Below are 15,385 nucleotides of genomic sequence, written 5' to 3'. Positions count from 1 at the left end.
ACCTACAATTTTGCTAGAATGTTTCTAACGCTGTCGAAATCAACCCGGCGTCGTCGTCACAGTAAACACAGAGCAAATAACTGTTTGTGCTGTGCTTGCTGCTGGTCTCGATCACTCTTGCGAATGGCTGCCCATCTTCATAAATCCGTACGAGCCTTCGTCGCGACATATCTGTACGCATCTTATTAAATTCTGGTCATAGCCATTATGATCACAGTCGTCATCATCATCATCTTCGTCACTAGCGTGGCCGCCCATGAGCTATAAAACAACACAGTCAATTGAACACACCAGCCACCCGTTAATCGTAGCGTTCAACGGGGCCACACGCACAATAGCATTGTCGTATGCCGCTTTGGTGAATTGAAGTTAGCGGCAACTACTGCCTGGAAGGATATCTCTGCTAATTCATTGCGATAAGACATCAGTTAACAGCGGTAGCAACTATAATAATAGTAATGCTTAAGTGATAACGTTGACCAATACGGCACTGCCGCTACCGCTACCGCTATTCTAACATGCTGCTGCTGCTGCTGCTGCATATCCACGAGCCCGGAATTTTTTTTTCTGTTTAGTAGCTAGAGTACAACAGCCACCTATCCAATTCAACAATAATAATACAGCTCTTGGTTCGGTCTGCTCATGACGACAGGCTGAACAATTGCCGAACGCGGCTGCTGCGGCTAATGCCAGCATCTCGATGATGGCATGAATTAACTAGAAGAGCAGCAACAAGACCGTATTCAAAGAGGATAGTACACTGTGTTGCAGGTAGGCGAGCCGCTTACTACTGGCCCATTCACGTTAATTGTCAACGTGCAATAGATAGCGAGAAAAAGCTACTATCGCTACCGCTATTAAATCTACTACTATAGACACGACGATAGCTGCGGTTCAGCCTGTTCCAGACGGTCAGTCCCTTCTGTCTATCGCTGATCGACTGGAAGACATAGTACAAGCAGACACGCGGTCTGTCAATCCGCAACTGACTGCCTTGCCAGTAGCAGGCAGCAGTTATAAGTACGCAATTAAATGTCCGCGACCGATGATTGATAGGGGTCTAATGAAAGCAAACACTGATATAGCCGAATGCCACATTCTTCGTTGGCACCGGATGAAGGTTCGCAGTTACTGAAACGGCTCCAATTAATCGGAAAACCGTTACAACAACTGCACCACAATAGCATTACCTGCTAGTGCACCAGGGAGGAAAAAGACGTACATCCATGTATATAATCGGCTACTGGAACCACCGCTACTAACAGAGCAGAGGTGTGTTCGTGGTAACCAGTTGAATGAGGAGATCGATCCGCGCACACAGATCTTTTTCATCAAATACAACCACCGACATTCACTTGCACAAATTATGCATTACTACTGCTGTTGCCGGTGTTGTTTTCTCCAATTCGCCGGTTTGCGCACTCACTGTGGCCGGAGATCGTCAAAAAGCTAAGTTTGTCAGCTTCGTACAAAGCTTTTTTATATCGTATCCTATGCTATGTAGAAGCCCAAACGTAAGCCACCACCTATAGCCTTCGATGGTCCCCTTCGCGCACAGCAGCAGGAACATTTGCGATACGTAGTCACTGCTAATAACTGGACAGCTGTACGGGGAATACCAATGATGGCATAAGCACGAACTGCTACAAACGTGGGTCGGTTTTAGCTGGGAGCGCGCGCGTCAAAGTCCTCAAAGTCCCTGTAACTGCTGTAACAACAACAACGACAAACTACTACTACTACTACTACTCCGGTAAGCGACAGATCGTCGGCCGGTGTCGCCCGTCGGTTCGTCGGCCGGTGTCGCCCGTTTTCAGCCGCTGTTGGCACAGAGAAAAACGCGTCTATATCGACAGCGTTTGCTTGCTAGCTGGCTGTGGTGTGTCCGACAATAGGCCATGTAACCAGCAGTAATTTAGCTGGAGGCTGACAGAGGCACTGGCATAACTGTTTCTGTCGCAATCGACGCGTCGCTCTTTCTCAGCTTGCCTCATGCATGCTGGCTGTTTCGACGACTGACTAGAATCAGAGTTGGGCCGGAAAGCTACGCTGCTGCGTCTGCGTCCCATACATTAGTTGTTGCTTCAAACACAACGCTATTTATCTTTTCCTGTGCGTGCTGCTGCTGTAGACTGTTATGCCTTGCCATGGATGTTGGCCTGGTCGTTTTGCTGTCGCCATCAGCCATTGCCTGCATCGTTGCCTTCGCTCATCGGCAACCAAATACGCAGATATGAAAGCGCCAGTGGGTGTTGCCAGATGTTGTCACGGCTACCTGGCGACGATGATGATGAAAGCGATTACCAGAAGCATGACGGAAAAATTATGCATCATCATAATAACAATACAATTAATATACAGATGGATAAACGATGTCACTGCTCATAGCAAGGAGGCGTTGTAAATCGGTCTGGGAATCTGGTGGCCATACTAGCAATGTAATTGACAATATCGGTAGTTCTCTTTAAAAAAATTTAGTAGAACACGCTAACACTTCCCTCCTTGGCTGTGGTCAAGTGGGACGGTAACCTCTTTTGTCTATAGCTGCCTCCATTGGTATTTCTATCGACTTAATCAAGGTTCGCATTATCCCATATAGTGGTACCGCTCACTGTATTTGCCTGAAAATAATATCCATCTACCTATGCACAATCTAGCTATCTATTTACCTATTTCGAATGCATTGGTATCACCATTTAACCATGTTAATATGCGACATTTTTGTACAGTTTGTTCGTCCGGCCGCGTCGGTCAACTAGCCAGTTCGCTACACAGTTTACTCCATAGGCAGCGAACAAAAGCATAAACGCCGAGAAGCCTGGGCTGCAATCCACAGTCAACAGGAAGAAGGGAACCAGGCAGGCAGGCAGCCAGCCAGGCAGGCAAGCTAATATCGACAGCACCAGCTGAAGCGAGGCACAAACACAAGCTGTCTGAACCTCGCTGCTAACGCCGCAGCCCATACGAGTAAGCTATACCATAGAATCCTGTTTTGAAAGATGTCGCCTGTGCAATCGACAAAGCATAGTCACGGCTACTACTGCCGCGACCGCCAACGCTATAGCAGGCCTAACTAACTCAGGTCAAGCCACCTAGCTCGCTGCCGACCATTCGAACTCCGCGTAATACCAACTGTGTGTAGACTATGTAGTTCGTAATTCGTTTCTTGTCTGCTGTGTATTTTCGTTGCTGTCGAGTCAATACGAAACAACAGTACCGCCAGCTCACGCTGTCGATGCTGCTGCTGCTGCTGGTTCGGCATAGAGCAGCAACTAATACTACTAGCAGCGTCATCGTCGTCGCCTATCTCCTGCTGCTGTCAAGCTAGCTAGCTAAGTTGGCTGTAATGGTAGTGCATACTAAACTGGGCCCTGATGATAGCAATGGTTGTTGCTAGCTCCCATTAACTGCTGTCTTTATCGACCCACGACTGGATATGCTGCTCTATGGCTGTTCGTCTTCTGCTATCGCTGCTACTGCCTTTCGTTGCTCGTAGCGTTATTTGGCTTGCTGGTTGCTGCCAGATGGGCCTTTCTAGCTCTGCTGCGAATCGAGGAGTCGTTCGCCTTTTGCTGCTTGGCCGTCACTTATTATCGACTCCGCTGGCTCGGTCGCTGTCTCAACTACAGGGTCGTTTAGCGGAAGGCGGCGCAGCTCTGCGTCAAAGGAGCAGAGTCCAGCAGCGGTGGGACAACGAATTGTCGTCGTCATGGCAACGCCCTCACCAGTCAGCGGGGGAAAGGACCACGTAGCGGGCCACTGGGGGACAACTCGCCACTCCATTAGGCCCAAGCGGGCCTCGCAGGAGGGCGCACACCCGTGGCAATGATGCTCGCTCGCCCTTCCACACGCGGTGTACCAGCTCAGCCCAGCACTCTGCGCCCCAGCGGACTAAGTTTCGCTGTCTAGCCACAACGCTTCACCTGGGCTGCTTCCGTCGCGCTATGTTTTGCCTTCCTTGGACTGGCTAGCTGGCCAGTTGGCCGTACTACATGGCTGCAGGCTTTCCTCCTACTCTTGCTCCTGGCAGTCAACGAGCAAAACTTGTGTTTCTTGACGATCGACTAGCAGATTCAGCACTTCGCGTGCATTTACCGATGGATCGTCGTTGGCCGGCGCTCGACTGGGTTGCCGAGAGCGGCCTCGGCGCTCCTGCATGCCGAGACTCACACACACGACTAGTGCTGCTCGAGCCTCTGTTGCTGTGTAAAGATCAGCGGCAGGATAGCAGACTATGGGCCGCCAGGCGAAGCTGCCACTATCGTTGCAGCTATAACCGACTAACTCAACCGACAGCGCTCGTAGCAGCAGCAGCCCGGAGCCTCTGGCCGACTCGCAGCGCCAACACATGCGCCGTCAGAAGCTTCGAGCAGAGTCAGACGAACACAACCGAGACGCCACTCGGCTGAGCTGGCGGCACGAGGCGGCGAAAGGCGGCGGGAGCCAGCTTCATTGTCCGCCACTCGCCGTTCGTTGGCCGGGCGGGTCCCGGCAAAGCAGCAGCGTAGTTGAAGAACCGAGCAGCTACTGGCAGCTCGCTTTCGGCAGTGGCAGCAGCAGCTATTAGGCGGCAGCCCGGCCATCCACCCCTAGTCAGGACCAAACATACCGCCGCCAGCGGCGGCAGCAGACGGCGCAAACACGACAACGCTGAGCAAAGCTGTTGTCTTCGCTGGTACGCCAGCCGAGGGTTACAGCGACACGGCTTATATTTGCTATACTTTTACCAACAGTACCACGATTGACCACCACGAGCGCTGCTGCTGCTATTATTACTGTTAGTAGTTTTTTTTAGCAGCATGAAGGGGTACTAATGCTATCAACGGTGTGTCGTCGCGGCTAGCAACTGACTGGTGCCGCTGTCGCTGGCGTTGAACGCAAACCGCGCAACATATACACAGTCAATAAGCTAACGCTGTTCTCATGGCAACATGACACGAGTAAGTCCACAGGACATCAACTGGCTCGCTTGGTCGGCAATAGTAGACCGACGCACAATCGTGCCACAAGCAGCACAGACCACGCCACCGTGGCTAAAACAGCGCGAGTCAAACCAACATCCGACGTCCACGTCGCCGTCGTAGTCAATACCGATGCCAGCTGTTCTCGTCGTCGATCGACGAAACACTGCCTAAAACAGCAAAACAGCTCTGCTTATCGATGAGGCGGTAGCGCCAGCGCAGGCGACTTGCAACGGCCAGCTCGGCTTGCCTGCCCCGGTGCTTGCCCCGATCCGTTCACCCCGTAAGAAGAACAACGAAGTAGCAGCATATTGCAGCGGAGTATCGATCGACGCCGAGAGCAGAAACAATCAGTAGTTTATGGCATAGTGGTATTAACAGTAACACCGCAACAGCGTTTCTACAACGCTGCGATCAACACCGTAGCGAAACAAACTCCCCAACACTAACGTACCACACAATAAAGTCGCAGTAGCAGTAGCATAGCTAGCATCGGCAAGCTGGTAAAAAATGATAAATATAGTATATGCTTACGACGGGATAACAAAGATTAAAGATTAGATTGAGGATGTCGTAGCAGCAGCACTTCTTCTTTCTACAGATTTGTTGCTCTGTAGCGTTTTGCCCAGGGGTAAATGGGTAGAGATTGGCGATGGTACTCACCGTTGACGCGTGCTTTACAATTAAGGAGAACTGACGCAACAGAGAATACCAGAGAAGTTATGGGTGTCAAAAATTTGAGGAGAATTTATTCAGTTGTAAACGAACATTTTTCTTTTTTGTTATATTTTTCGTATGCTTCTTCCTTTCCGGTTTAGCTTGCTTCCGGTGGCTACACGCCCCGTACACACTGGATCGCAGAATCTCAATCACACGATCCAAAAATAAGCCACCCAGCAACAACAAAACTGAACTTGCCCTGTTGGACGGGGATCGTCGTAGCGGTGGACAATGTAACCGCACACGAAACACTCAACCACGTATGGGGCGACAGGAAAACTTCGAGGGACGTCTCGGCTAAAGTTGACGACCCCGCTATCGCTACTGCCGTTGCTAGAGCGGCCGCCGCCATTGCCGTGTCGCTACACGGCCATAGGCTAATATGGGTCAGGCGTCAAGACTTCACGTGCGCAATGGCCGTCGCCGCCATCATCGTCATCAACAACAACCCAAGCTACACGCTCAAACAAGCACTGGCTGGACACGCTCATTGCAGGTGTTTTCCGGCAAGGCTAATCATAATTAGAATCCATTAATTCACACACTGTTCGTAAGTAATACATATATAAGTACCCCTATACATATATATATAGAGGTACAGATTTGTGTGCCCATAAACTCCTACGCACGCAGAGAGGTCATACATATACAGAATATGTAGTTCATATCGATTACTTCACAGAAGAAAAATCCACAACAGCATGGTCTGGTATAGGTCGGCTACGTTTATTTTATAGCCGCTAGCAATGAACGAACAACGCAACAACAGTGACATCAGCCAGGAAACAGGCAGCTCTCAATGGCCGAAAAGTCAAAATGTGTTGCAAACAGGTATGCAAGAAATTTCCATATAATTTCAGCTAGCACCCCAATGTCGGCACATGCTAAGGGTTACGCCCGATTCAATTATAGTTAACACGACGCAAAACCATAACACCACTAGTACTAATTTTTCTCTATTTTTAATTATATATATATATATATATATATATATATATATATATATATATATACGTTTATATAAAAGGTAGCACAATCTCTGATTCAGAAATTATCTGCGATTTAAAGAAGGCGACGGCAGCAGTTACAGTAACTTCGGTGATAGGTAATAAATGTAATGGGTCGTGGCCGCAGTGTCAGCAATACTCAGTCTACTTTCAACAGATGGGCGTGTAGCTATAATCTGTTATCGAGTCGAACATGAGAGAATATGGCATCGGGCTCTATATGCACGCAGCGAAAATAAATTCGATTCCATTGGTCGTATTAGGACCGCGGAAGGCTGTTTGGTACCTTTTAGCCGGTTAGCTTTCATGAGACTTTGAAAAAGTCAAAGCACATCACCGTTCTAGCTCATCGGTGAAGCACGTCTGCCCCTCAAAACCACCTTACGAATGGCTAATTTTCAGTTATTCTAATGAACGGCCAACCGACTTAAGTGGTATGAAAGGATGATTTGTTACTCCTTTAGACAATTTGCTTTATCATGTACGCGTAGGGACGCATATGGTCCTCTTTGCCACTTCATACAATAGCCACCATAATGTACGTTATGGCGTTCTTCTCCCGCAGTGTCTTAGGTCCGTCACCGTTGATTTATCTGGTTGCAACGACAGACCTAGATAACTTGGTTTTTTCTTCTTTTCGATGCATAGAACTTTTCTGTTGCATACGGCAATTCGAAAGATAGGTACAAACGAATACTGCCATTTGCACCATTCGTATTATCAAATTTTCTAGATAGTGTGAAATCACCATATAGTGCTGGCTAGCTCAGACAATGTCTAAAGCCTCGGGTGACCATAGCCTCTCCGTCGTCAAATAAGCCGCGAGAACAAAATGCCTCTAGGCATCTTTTTCTCCATCTATTGCTATAGTTTATATGATTTTATTGCTAGCACCACTGCAACCTTAAACAATTTATATTCCTCATACGTCCACCATAACTAACGAGGATACTACGTATACGAATGTTGCTGCTGCCACGGCCATTTACTTCCACTAGACCACAATTATATCACCAGTACTCCTACCGAACCGGCCACCATTTCCGCAACGAACAGCCATAGTTTGCCCGTAGCCATCACAACGCCGGTGCCACGGCGCAGCAGGGCCCGCACGATGATCGGCGGACGACGCTTCACAACGCCGCACGGTACGGCACCGCGCCACACTATCAGCCATGGCTAACATCCACCGACAGCCAGACAATGAGCCACCGAAGCAAGCACTCTGCAGTAGCGACGCAGTCACCATCATCGCCGTCATCATCATCGACAGCAGTTATAGCACCGGCAATGATTCGTGCAGCACAATCTCGCACATGGCTTCACAGCCATTCCCTCGCGCGCGCGCGCACACACACACACACACACGCACACACACACACACATACACACAGACGCACACACACACACAGAACCCACTCACAGCCGCCACGAGCCACGGCACAGCGAAACGACGACGACGACGACGACGACGACGACGACGACGACGACGATGACGACGACGACGGCGGCGGCGGCGATGCGAGGCGGCGGGTTGTGATGCCAAGTCGCCAGACACAAGTCGGCGCCTCGCCGCTCGGGCAGCCACCGCCGATCCCAGCACAGCAGTCGCATAGCGGCCGTGTGCGCCGAGCAGCGGCGCAGGCTGCGGTGTCGAGCCGAGGAGAGACAGTGGTGCTCGGCGAAACACGGGGACCACCACTGTACATCAGTCACTCGCAAGTTCCCGACGGGGCCGAACTTCGCAACTGTCCATGTTTTTCGCACGGGCGGCATACCGTGGACGTGCAGCAGGCCCGTGGCCACCTGGCAAACTGTGAATTTTGTCAGTAGAACGATGTTATCCGCGTAGAATCGCACGATGAATTTTATCCTGCATTGCCATTGGTGTCACCACGAGCCTGGCCACACGGCCATTATGCCGTAGTAGCAGCGAGTGCTGCGTTACTACGACAACTGCCCGGCAGCCGCCCCTGCCAGTACGCTAGGCCTAGCCTAACCAAAACCGAGATATTTCGGGCTTTCTGAGATTGTCTTAGAAAGCGCTTACATTGTAATCCTGGTCGAGAGCCCTCACTAGCTGTTCCTTGATGTCATGAGGGGAGCACTGCATTTATAAAAGCATAAAAAGCGAGTCACACAAACGGTGCAGCCTCCGTCCGATGCAGACTGAGCCACCACTAGCTGAGAACTCATCACGGGCAACACAACAGAAGGCGACAGCAGCGCCACCTGCTCAGCTGATCATGACTGCAGCGCCACGGTGGACACGAGTGGCGCGAAATAAGGCCGGGTTTAAATTAGCACAGTGGCCAGCCGAGCGCTGTGGAGGCTGTTCAAGCTGTCGTCGACGCTGATGGTCGAGCTGATTAGACTCTCCTCCTCCACTGTCAATCTTACTCCGCACTCCCGCTTGCAGCCACAATGGGGCCCGACGCTGTTGAGGGCTGCAGGTCGATGTGCGGTGGGGTTCAGGTTGAGGCTAGTTGTGGCAGGTCGTGCTGCAAACGACCAGAGGGTGCGCGCCTCAGGCCCCGAAGAATGATTGGCAGAGAAGCTGGCAAAACAGAGAGATGATTACGAGAGAACTGAGGGGCAGAGGAAAATATGCCTTGAAGGCCAGGTGCTGGTTGAGGCTGGAATATGGGGATAGCAGGCAAAGTGTACGCCAAACTCGTTGACTGGGTCTGGAAGCGGGGTAGGATTAAGATCAAATTTAGTTTACAGTTGCCAAATGAGTCATAATCATAAGTGGGAAGCTAGTATATAGAAAACGTGCTTGGAGTTCTGCAGACTATCGAATAGCGTGGATAAGAATTGTAATAATAATGACAATAGTTACTCAGGTACGAGTACGGGTGGTATATTCGGAAGTCATGCCTCGCAGTTAATAGATAAAATCCTTTCAAAGTAAATATAAACTTACAATTTACTATAGTTCGCGTTCAAGTGCAGAGCTTTAAACCAATGAAATTTATTTTCTTTGAGATTATCGTTGACCCTTTCGTTGACCACGGAGGCCATAACCTCGGAGGCACTTATAACAAACAAACACAGAGAACTGCATCAATGGGCTAAATATAGCTCACCAATACCGCAGGAATACGCAACGGTATATGGTTCATGTTTACAGCAAAGCCAACACAGGAAATTAGGAAGAACATAATTTAAGAAGGGATTAACAAAATTTGAACACAAAATGAACAAGTATTTAGATGCTGCAGACGAGAAAGAAATGTGTTATATCGATAGTTTTTGTGCTTTCTAGTATTTAACGCTTAAATGGAACTCTCTGTTGCTATAGCAATTTTAGAATTTTTTAAAGATATTTAAGAACGTTTACAACTACCTTTCATACATTCTTAATTGCAGCTTGTTTTTCAAAGAATATATGCTATGTGGTAATCATTCCTTGTTTTTAGTTACTGGCTTCCAGTCGAAATTAAATTACGCTTATGGATGTTAATAGAGAGCGTACGATTTTTAGCTACAAAGTTCCGGAATAATGGAGAAATAGGTAAGTGCACGCTTAAGCTTCTGTAGCGGGAACTGATCTAGACATTCGCGAACGACCGATCCGAAATCGCTGTGAAAGACCGTTCAGAATACTATCGATAAAACAGAAAGAGCTTATTTAGAGAAACAGAAATCTGTGAAGAAAAACACTATTTACTGTGAAGTTAGTGACGGAGTAAATCAACACTTAAAGGCCAGATGACCTAGGTCTGTGGACATCATCCAACTTCACGTACGATATTTAAAAAGTGCCATTACTGTCAATGAACAGTACCACTTGCTGTGGAATTGTCAAGAAAAACGTTTGTATTGTTAAGACTTACATAAATTACTTTGCGTAGGACAATGAAAAAACCAGTTTTATTAAACAGTATATTCTCGCAGCAATAGATAACGGAAAAAGATTATTTCAACAGTTCTCAACATACAGGAGGTAAAGTCCCGAGCGTATGGCTAATAAAGTTATATCTGCTAAGTTGACTACTATCATCTCGTGAGTACTATCATAAGTATGATGGCCATAAAAAAATTCATGCTTCTCAAAGTTTACATAGTTAACTTTAAAATTTTTCCATATTTGTAATGATAAAGTTTTGTAATTATTTTACAACAATGCCACTTGATCGCTTTTTTTTAAGATTGCCTGAGAAATACTGTGTGAAATCACTAGAAATACTAGAAATCACGAGAAATACTAATTTCGAGCTTCTCGTATTAGGCATCGTTTTCCGAAAGCTATTTTCGTACAAAAAGGTCCGCTTTGCCAATTTGCTTTACTAACCTGCGCCTTTTTTCTGTTTCTAATATTTCGTACTGCCATATTTTGGTGTGGGCCCGGAATTTCATGCAATGCATTGACCCTTCTGTATACAATACGATAAGAAGGGAAGTAAACTGTGTATTACGTTATGGCGGTGCGATAAGTATGATCCATGCACAGCCTCGAGGGCAAGTTTATACTTGAGTGTCTACAGTTTATATTCATATACTTACCAACATAGACGCATATTGGGGAAAGCGAAACTTGGACTGATGAAATAAAAGGGCACAAAAGTGAAAAAATTAAATAAAGTGTCATAAAATCATAAATTGCCATTATTCCGCTCTCTTATAGTTAAGCTAACCGGTGGTGGTAAAGTCAAATATAAATTGTTGAAAAACTCTATTGTACAGCTTTGGTTTGAATTGCTTTGATATAATAAGATAATGAAAGACGAGATACGAGAACATAATGTAGATGTGCCATATGATCGCGTATAATATTTAACAAAAAGTCACTGACTGTATGTGTACTGTATACGTATAGTATCTGGCTAGTCAAACCAACATTTCATAACTTTTTAAAAATTATAAGCCATAAGTTGGAAGCCTTCATTTAATTTCTGCAGATGGTTTTTATGGGCACGAGTCCACCTCCCTGATTCTTATCTTTCGAGATGCCAGAAGCACAGAGGATAACGGTTCGTGACCCTGAGGCATTTCTTGCTGTCAGTTTTTAAACAGCGACAGTTTCAGGTAAGGTAAGCAGCCATCGCTCTCCCCAATACAAGATAAACTAACCAATCTCGCCGTGTTCATCTTCATTCTGTGGAAAACGTGCCTCTTTCCTGCATAAAATGAGCTTGAACTTGTAGCTTCCACTATAGACCTGAGCATCTTTGGGTTGAACCCATGAGTATCCTCCGAAGTGGTATTCGGTAAAGTACCCAAACTCGATGCGGCGTGGTGCCCACAAATAGATTTCGGAAGCAGAAAACCCCTTGGTTCCTTTTGATTGCCGTCAACGTTGTCAACCATAATTCTAACTCATTTCGATTAGAAACACACGATTACCTTGTTTTGTTACTCTGGTTGACACGTCTCAGTAATTTTGACTTCGATGAGAATTTCTTTTTCGGCAAATTTTTTTTATTCTTTTCAGATTCGCAGTATCTTTTTTTTTGTTTGAAACCCTTCTTGACATCGATTTTATTTTCTTATTTGATTTTTAGATCTTCCTAAGATGTAAACTGTTCGTTAGATTGATTTTTTTTCGTTCGCCTTCTATTAATTGTTTGGGTTTCGGAGTGTTTTAGCAACTCGGGATCTAATATCCTTCTGGCTACTAGTCGAAGTACTGGGTTCGTTTTTGAGCAATTCTTCTTTTATTTTCAAGAGCTATTTATTCAATCAGCTTGCGATTTCTAGTTCCTGCATTTTTATAGGGGACCTTCCTTCAGTCTGATTTAATTTCAGTAGGCTAGTGGTCGACGGTTATCATTGATAGGGCTTCAGTGTCGCAGCACTCGCCTGGGTTGTGTTTAACTCTGCCAAACAGCTCAGATAGAATTTGAACTCGCGTTGCATCGGAAGCACCCTCGATTCCTCTATATGTATGAGCTATATGTTCGGCTAACGTTTCCTCTAGCGTTTGCTAAAGTTGGCTGCCAACCCAGTCCAATATCTCAAGTCATTAGAAGCCAAAAACCTGCAACGGCTTACAGCTATGAAACATCCGGTTCAAGTTGCGCAAAACTATCATTTTTCAATATCTTCAGGTCGAAGTGACAAAAGTTTCCTTATACAACTTGCTACAGTTTTGCTTAGCATGTAAAATTCCTATGATTCACACTGTGATCTACTGTGAAACGAAGTTTCATAGGTAACGCTCGGAGTACGGTGATTAACGCACTGGCGCGCCATAGCCTTATATATGTTCTCTCGAGAGCCCGCTGATGTCATGCGTATGTCAGTGAAACGTCCCAGCAGATGCGTGGAGGATCGATAACATAACTTGCGAATCTGTGTAGATTTTTACAAAAAAATACGTCATTTTCATATATATATATATATATATATGTCAGTACCAAAAGAATATATATATTCTTTTGGTACTGGCGAGGATTATATTATTAAGATGCATATTTTTTAGTGAGAAATGCTTTTTCGACAAACTCGTGGAAACGAGAGGTTTATTTACATACGCACTTATTTCCTGAGTAACTTCCTGCTGCTAAACATATTTGTGTTCTGGCAATGCAATATATTCATAATAAACTGAATCGCAGAAAATAAATTATTGCAGATTAATAGACTGTACTCGAGAATCAAATGTACCGACTAATGCCAAGCTATTGATAATACCAATACTAGCAGTAATAATAATAACAACAATCAATTGGTAACGATAAATTAAACCGAATTTTGGTTTGATATGGATGCAAAAATAAAAATAATCCAAAATTGCCTTAAAACGTAATTTGAATTATGTCACTGTAAAATTAAATATGGTCCAGTCGTGGTTAAGGGATCATACTTTAAAACTAAGCCTGTCTGAAATCTAAAAAAAAATTGTAAAAAGAAATTGTTTTTTCGTAGTATGTCGGTTATTCCATATGGGGAACAGAAGAGGCGTGATTTTTACTACTGGAGGACAACTTTAACTATTTTAAATAAATAAACTATTAGCTTCTGACGTTCCCACACTGGCTCTAGGTTGTAAACTTGTAACAAGGTGTAACCTCTTTTATGCTATAGCTAAATAGTGAAGTCGCTTATTCTGCAGTGGTTTTATCAGACCTATAAGGCTATTCTCTTAATTGCTCGACTTTCTGTTCCATGTTTTGTTTCTTATGCCACGTTATTTTGTGGACTTTTCAAAAGTCCACAAAATCGGACAAGGCTTGCAACTGAAATCGTTATAAAGACCTCAAAGGGGGAAGATATTTTCTATTCTCATACTCAGTAGTGCGCGGGATTCGTATAAACATGACCCCTTTCTGCAATCTCTAAATGCTAAAAAAATATGCTTTCTTTTTTTTGTTTCGTATTTAAAACAATTTCTACATAGTAAGCGTACTTAGTACGCGCGTATATTAATTACGCTTTAAAATCAGATAGTTGCTCCAGCAACGTTCTATATCATTTCTGGGTACTCAACAACGGGACGCGATTTATTTGCTGGTCAAAGAAAAATAGTAATACAGTCGAAGTCAATCGAAATTTTGCTTATCATATTTTTTAATATGGTTATATAATTTTCTCTAATATAACGGTTGACTCCATGGGTGCAATCAGAACCCCGCTTACACCGCACGTTCGGAAAGCACCAGTTAAGGAGCAGGCTGCAGCTACAAATCATGGGCATCATTGTTATGATTCTATGTCAACGCAGCTTCTTCCTCTTCTGGCACTGAGTAAAGTTTATGTTACGGACTTAGACGTCGAAGGTGTTATACCCCTTGACACTCTGCTCGGCTCTGAATTACTCTGGAAAGAGAGTTCTTTTCAAGGTGAGTTCTCCCAAAGGGTTTGCGATCTGGTTTTATGACGATGACCTCTTACCATGGCTTTCTGTGTATATTGCATAGTAAATTATGTTTCCACTATAACGACGGTGGATGACGTTTATGAGATCAATGCTGAATCAGCTCCTTCCAAAATGAATATACTAGCTATTTCACCAGGTGAAAGTGCTGCTTTTGTGAGCAACTTTGCAATCGACAAATGTAGCAAAAGTGCATAATAAATACCTATCCATTCATTCTAAAATCTAAATACTGCTAGATTTAAGAATCTTATGTTTCGTAAATATTTTTGATCTTTTCTTTATAGTCAATGCAAGCTTTTCCTGTGTAAGAATGAGCTTTGCACTTAGCCGATATACTTTTTTGCTTACTTTAGATGGAATGTTCGCTCACACACAGACACTCTGCAGTTGAATGTCTAATACTTTGTTTGAGACTCGTACGTGAGTCGTACGTGGTAACTTTTAACGATAATCCTAAATTATCGTTGTAGGTTGCAGTTATCAAATATTTTAACTGAAGTCTTCGAAATTCCGGATACTTCTATTAGGGTCGTTGCTATGGCGACCCCTAATTTGAGGACGCATGTCAGAACCACCGACACCTTATTGACCCCCTAAGCTTCACAATATTTTCCATGATTTTAGAGACATAAAAAGTTAACGATAACTAATATTTGCGCAAATCAAATGCTAAACTGGTTGATAACCACTGCGTACAAAGATTAATTATAAAAGCGATGAAATTTTTTTTATCAAGTATGCGACAAGCATACCACAAGCCTAAGTACCTATAGACTTTTCGAGCCAGTTATTAGACATAGAGCAAACGTTAGATTATGTTTATAATGTTGCGCTTTGACTTGATACCCTTTTAGGGGACGTACGCGAGCCGC

The 15,385-nt window shown here is 45.0% G+C and overlaps 1 protein-coding gene across 6 annotated transcripts in view; it reads right to left on the bottom strand.

The window, feature by feature from the left end:
• The window catches only part of LOC111246024 (uncharacterized), a 31,359-nt gene extending 22,463 nt beyond the window's left edge, over positions 1-8,896 (bottom strand). Inside the window, exons 1-2 of one of the 6 annotated variants that reach the window (XM_086980986.1) lie at positions 8,739-8,850; positions 7-261 (exon numbers count right to left, since the gene is read on the bottom strand). Coding sequence is in view for 2 of the 6 variants with exons in the window: in XM_022795197.2 (XP_022650932.1) it covers positions 8,739-8,801 (63 nt within the window). In the remaining 4 variants the exon portion in view is untranslated. The other 5 variants (XM_022795197.2, XM_086980981.1, XM_086980985.1 and 2 more) reach the window with 5 other exon arrangements.
• Between the last annotated feature and the right edge of the window lie 6,489 nt (positions 8,897-15,385).

Source organism: Varroa destructor, unplaced genomic scaffold (assembly GCF_002443255.2).
Source record: "Varroa destructor unplaced genomic scaffold, Vdes_3.0 BEIS01000002.1, whole genome shotgun sequence".
NCBI classification, from domain to species: Eukaryota; Metazoa; Arthropoda; class Arachnida; order Mesostigmata; family Varroidae; genus Varroa; species Varroa destructor.
The sequence above is the reverse complement of the archived record's forward strand: the minus strand, read 5'-3'. Positions and strand labels throughout refer to the sequence as shown.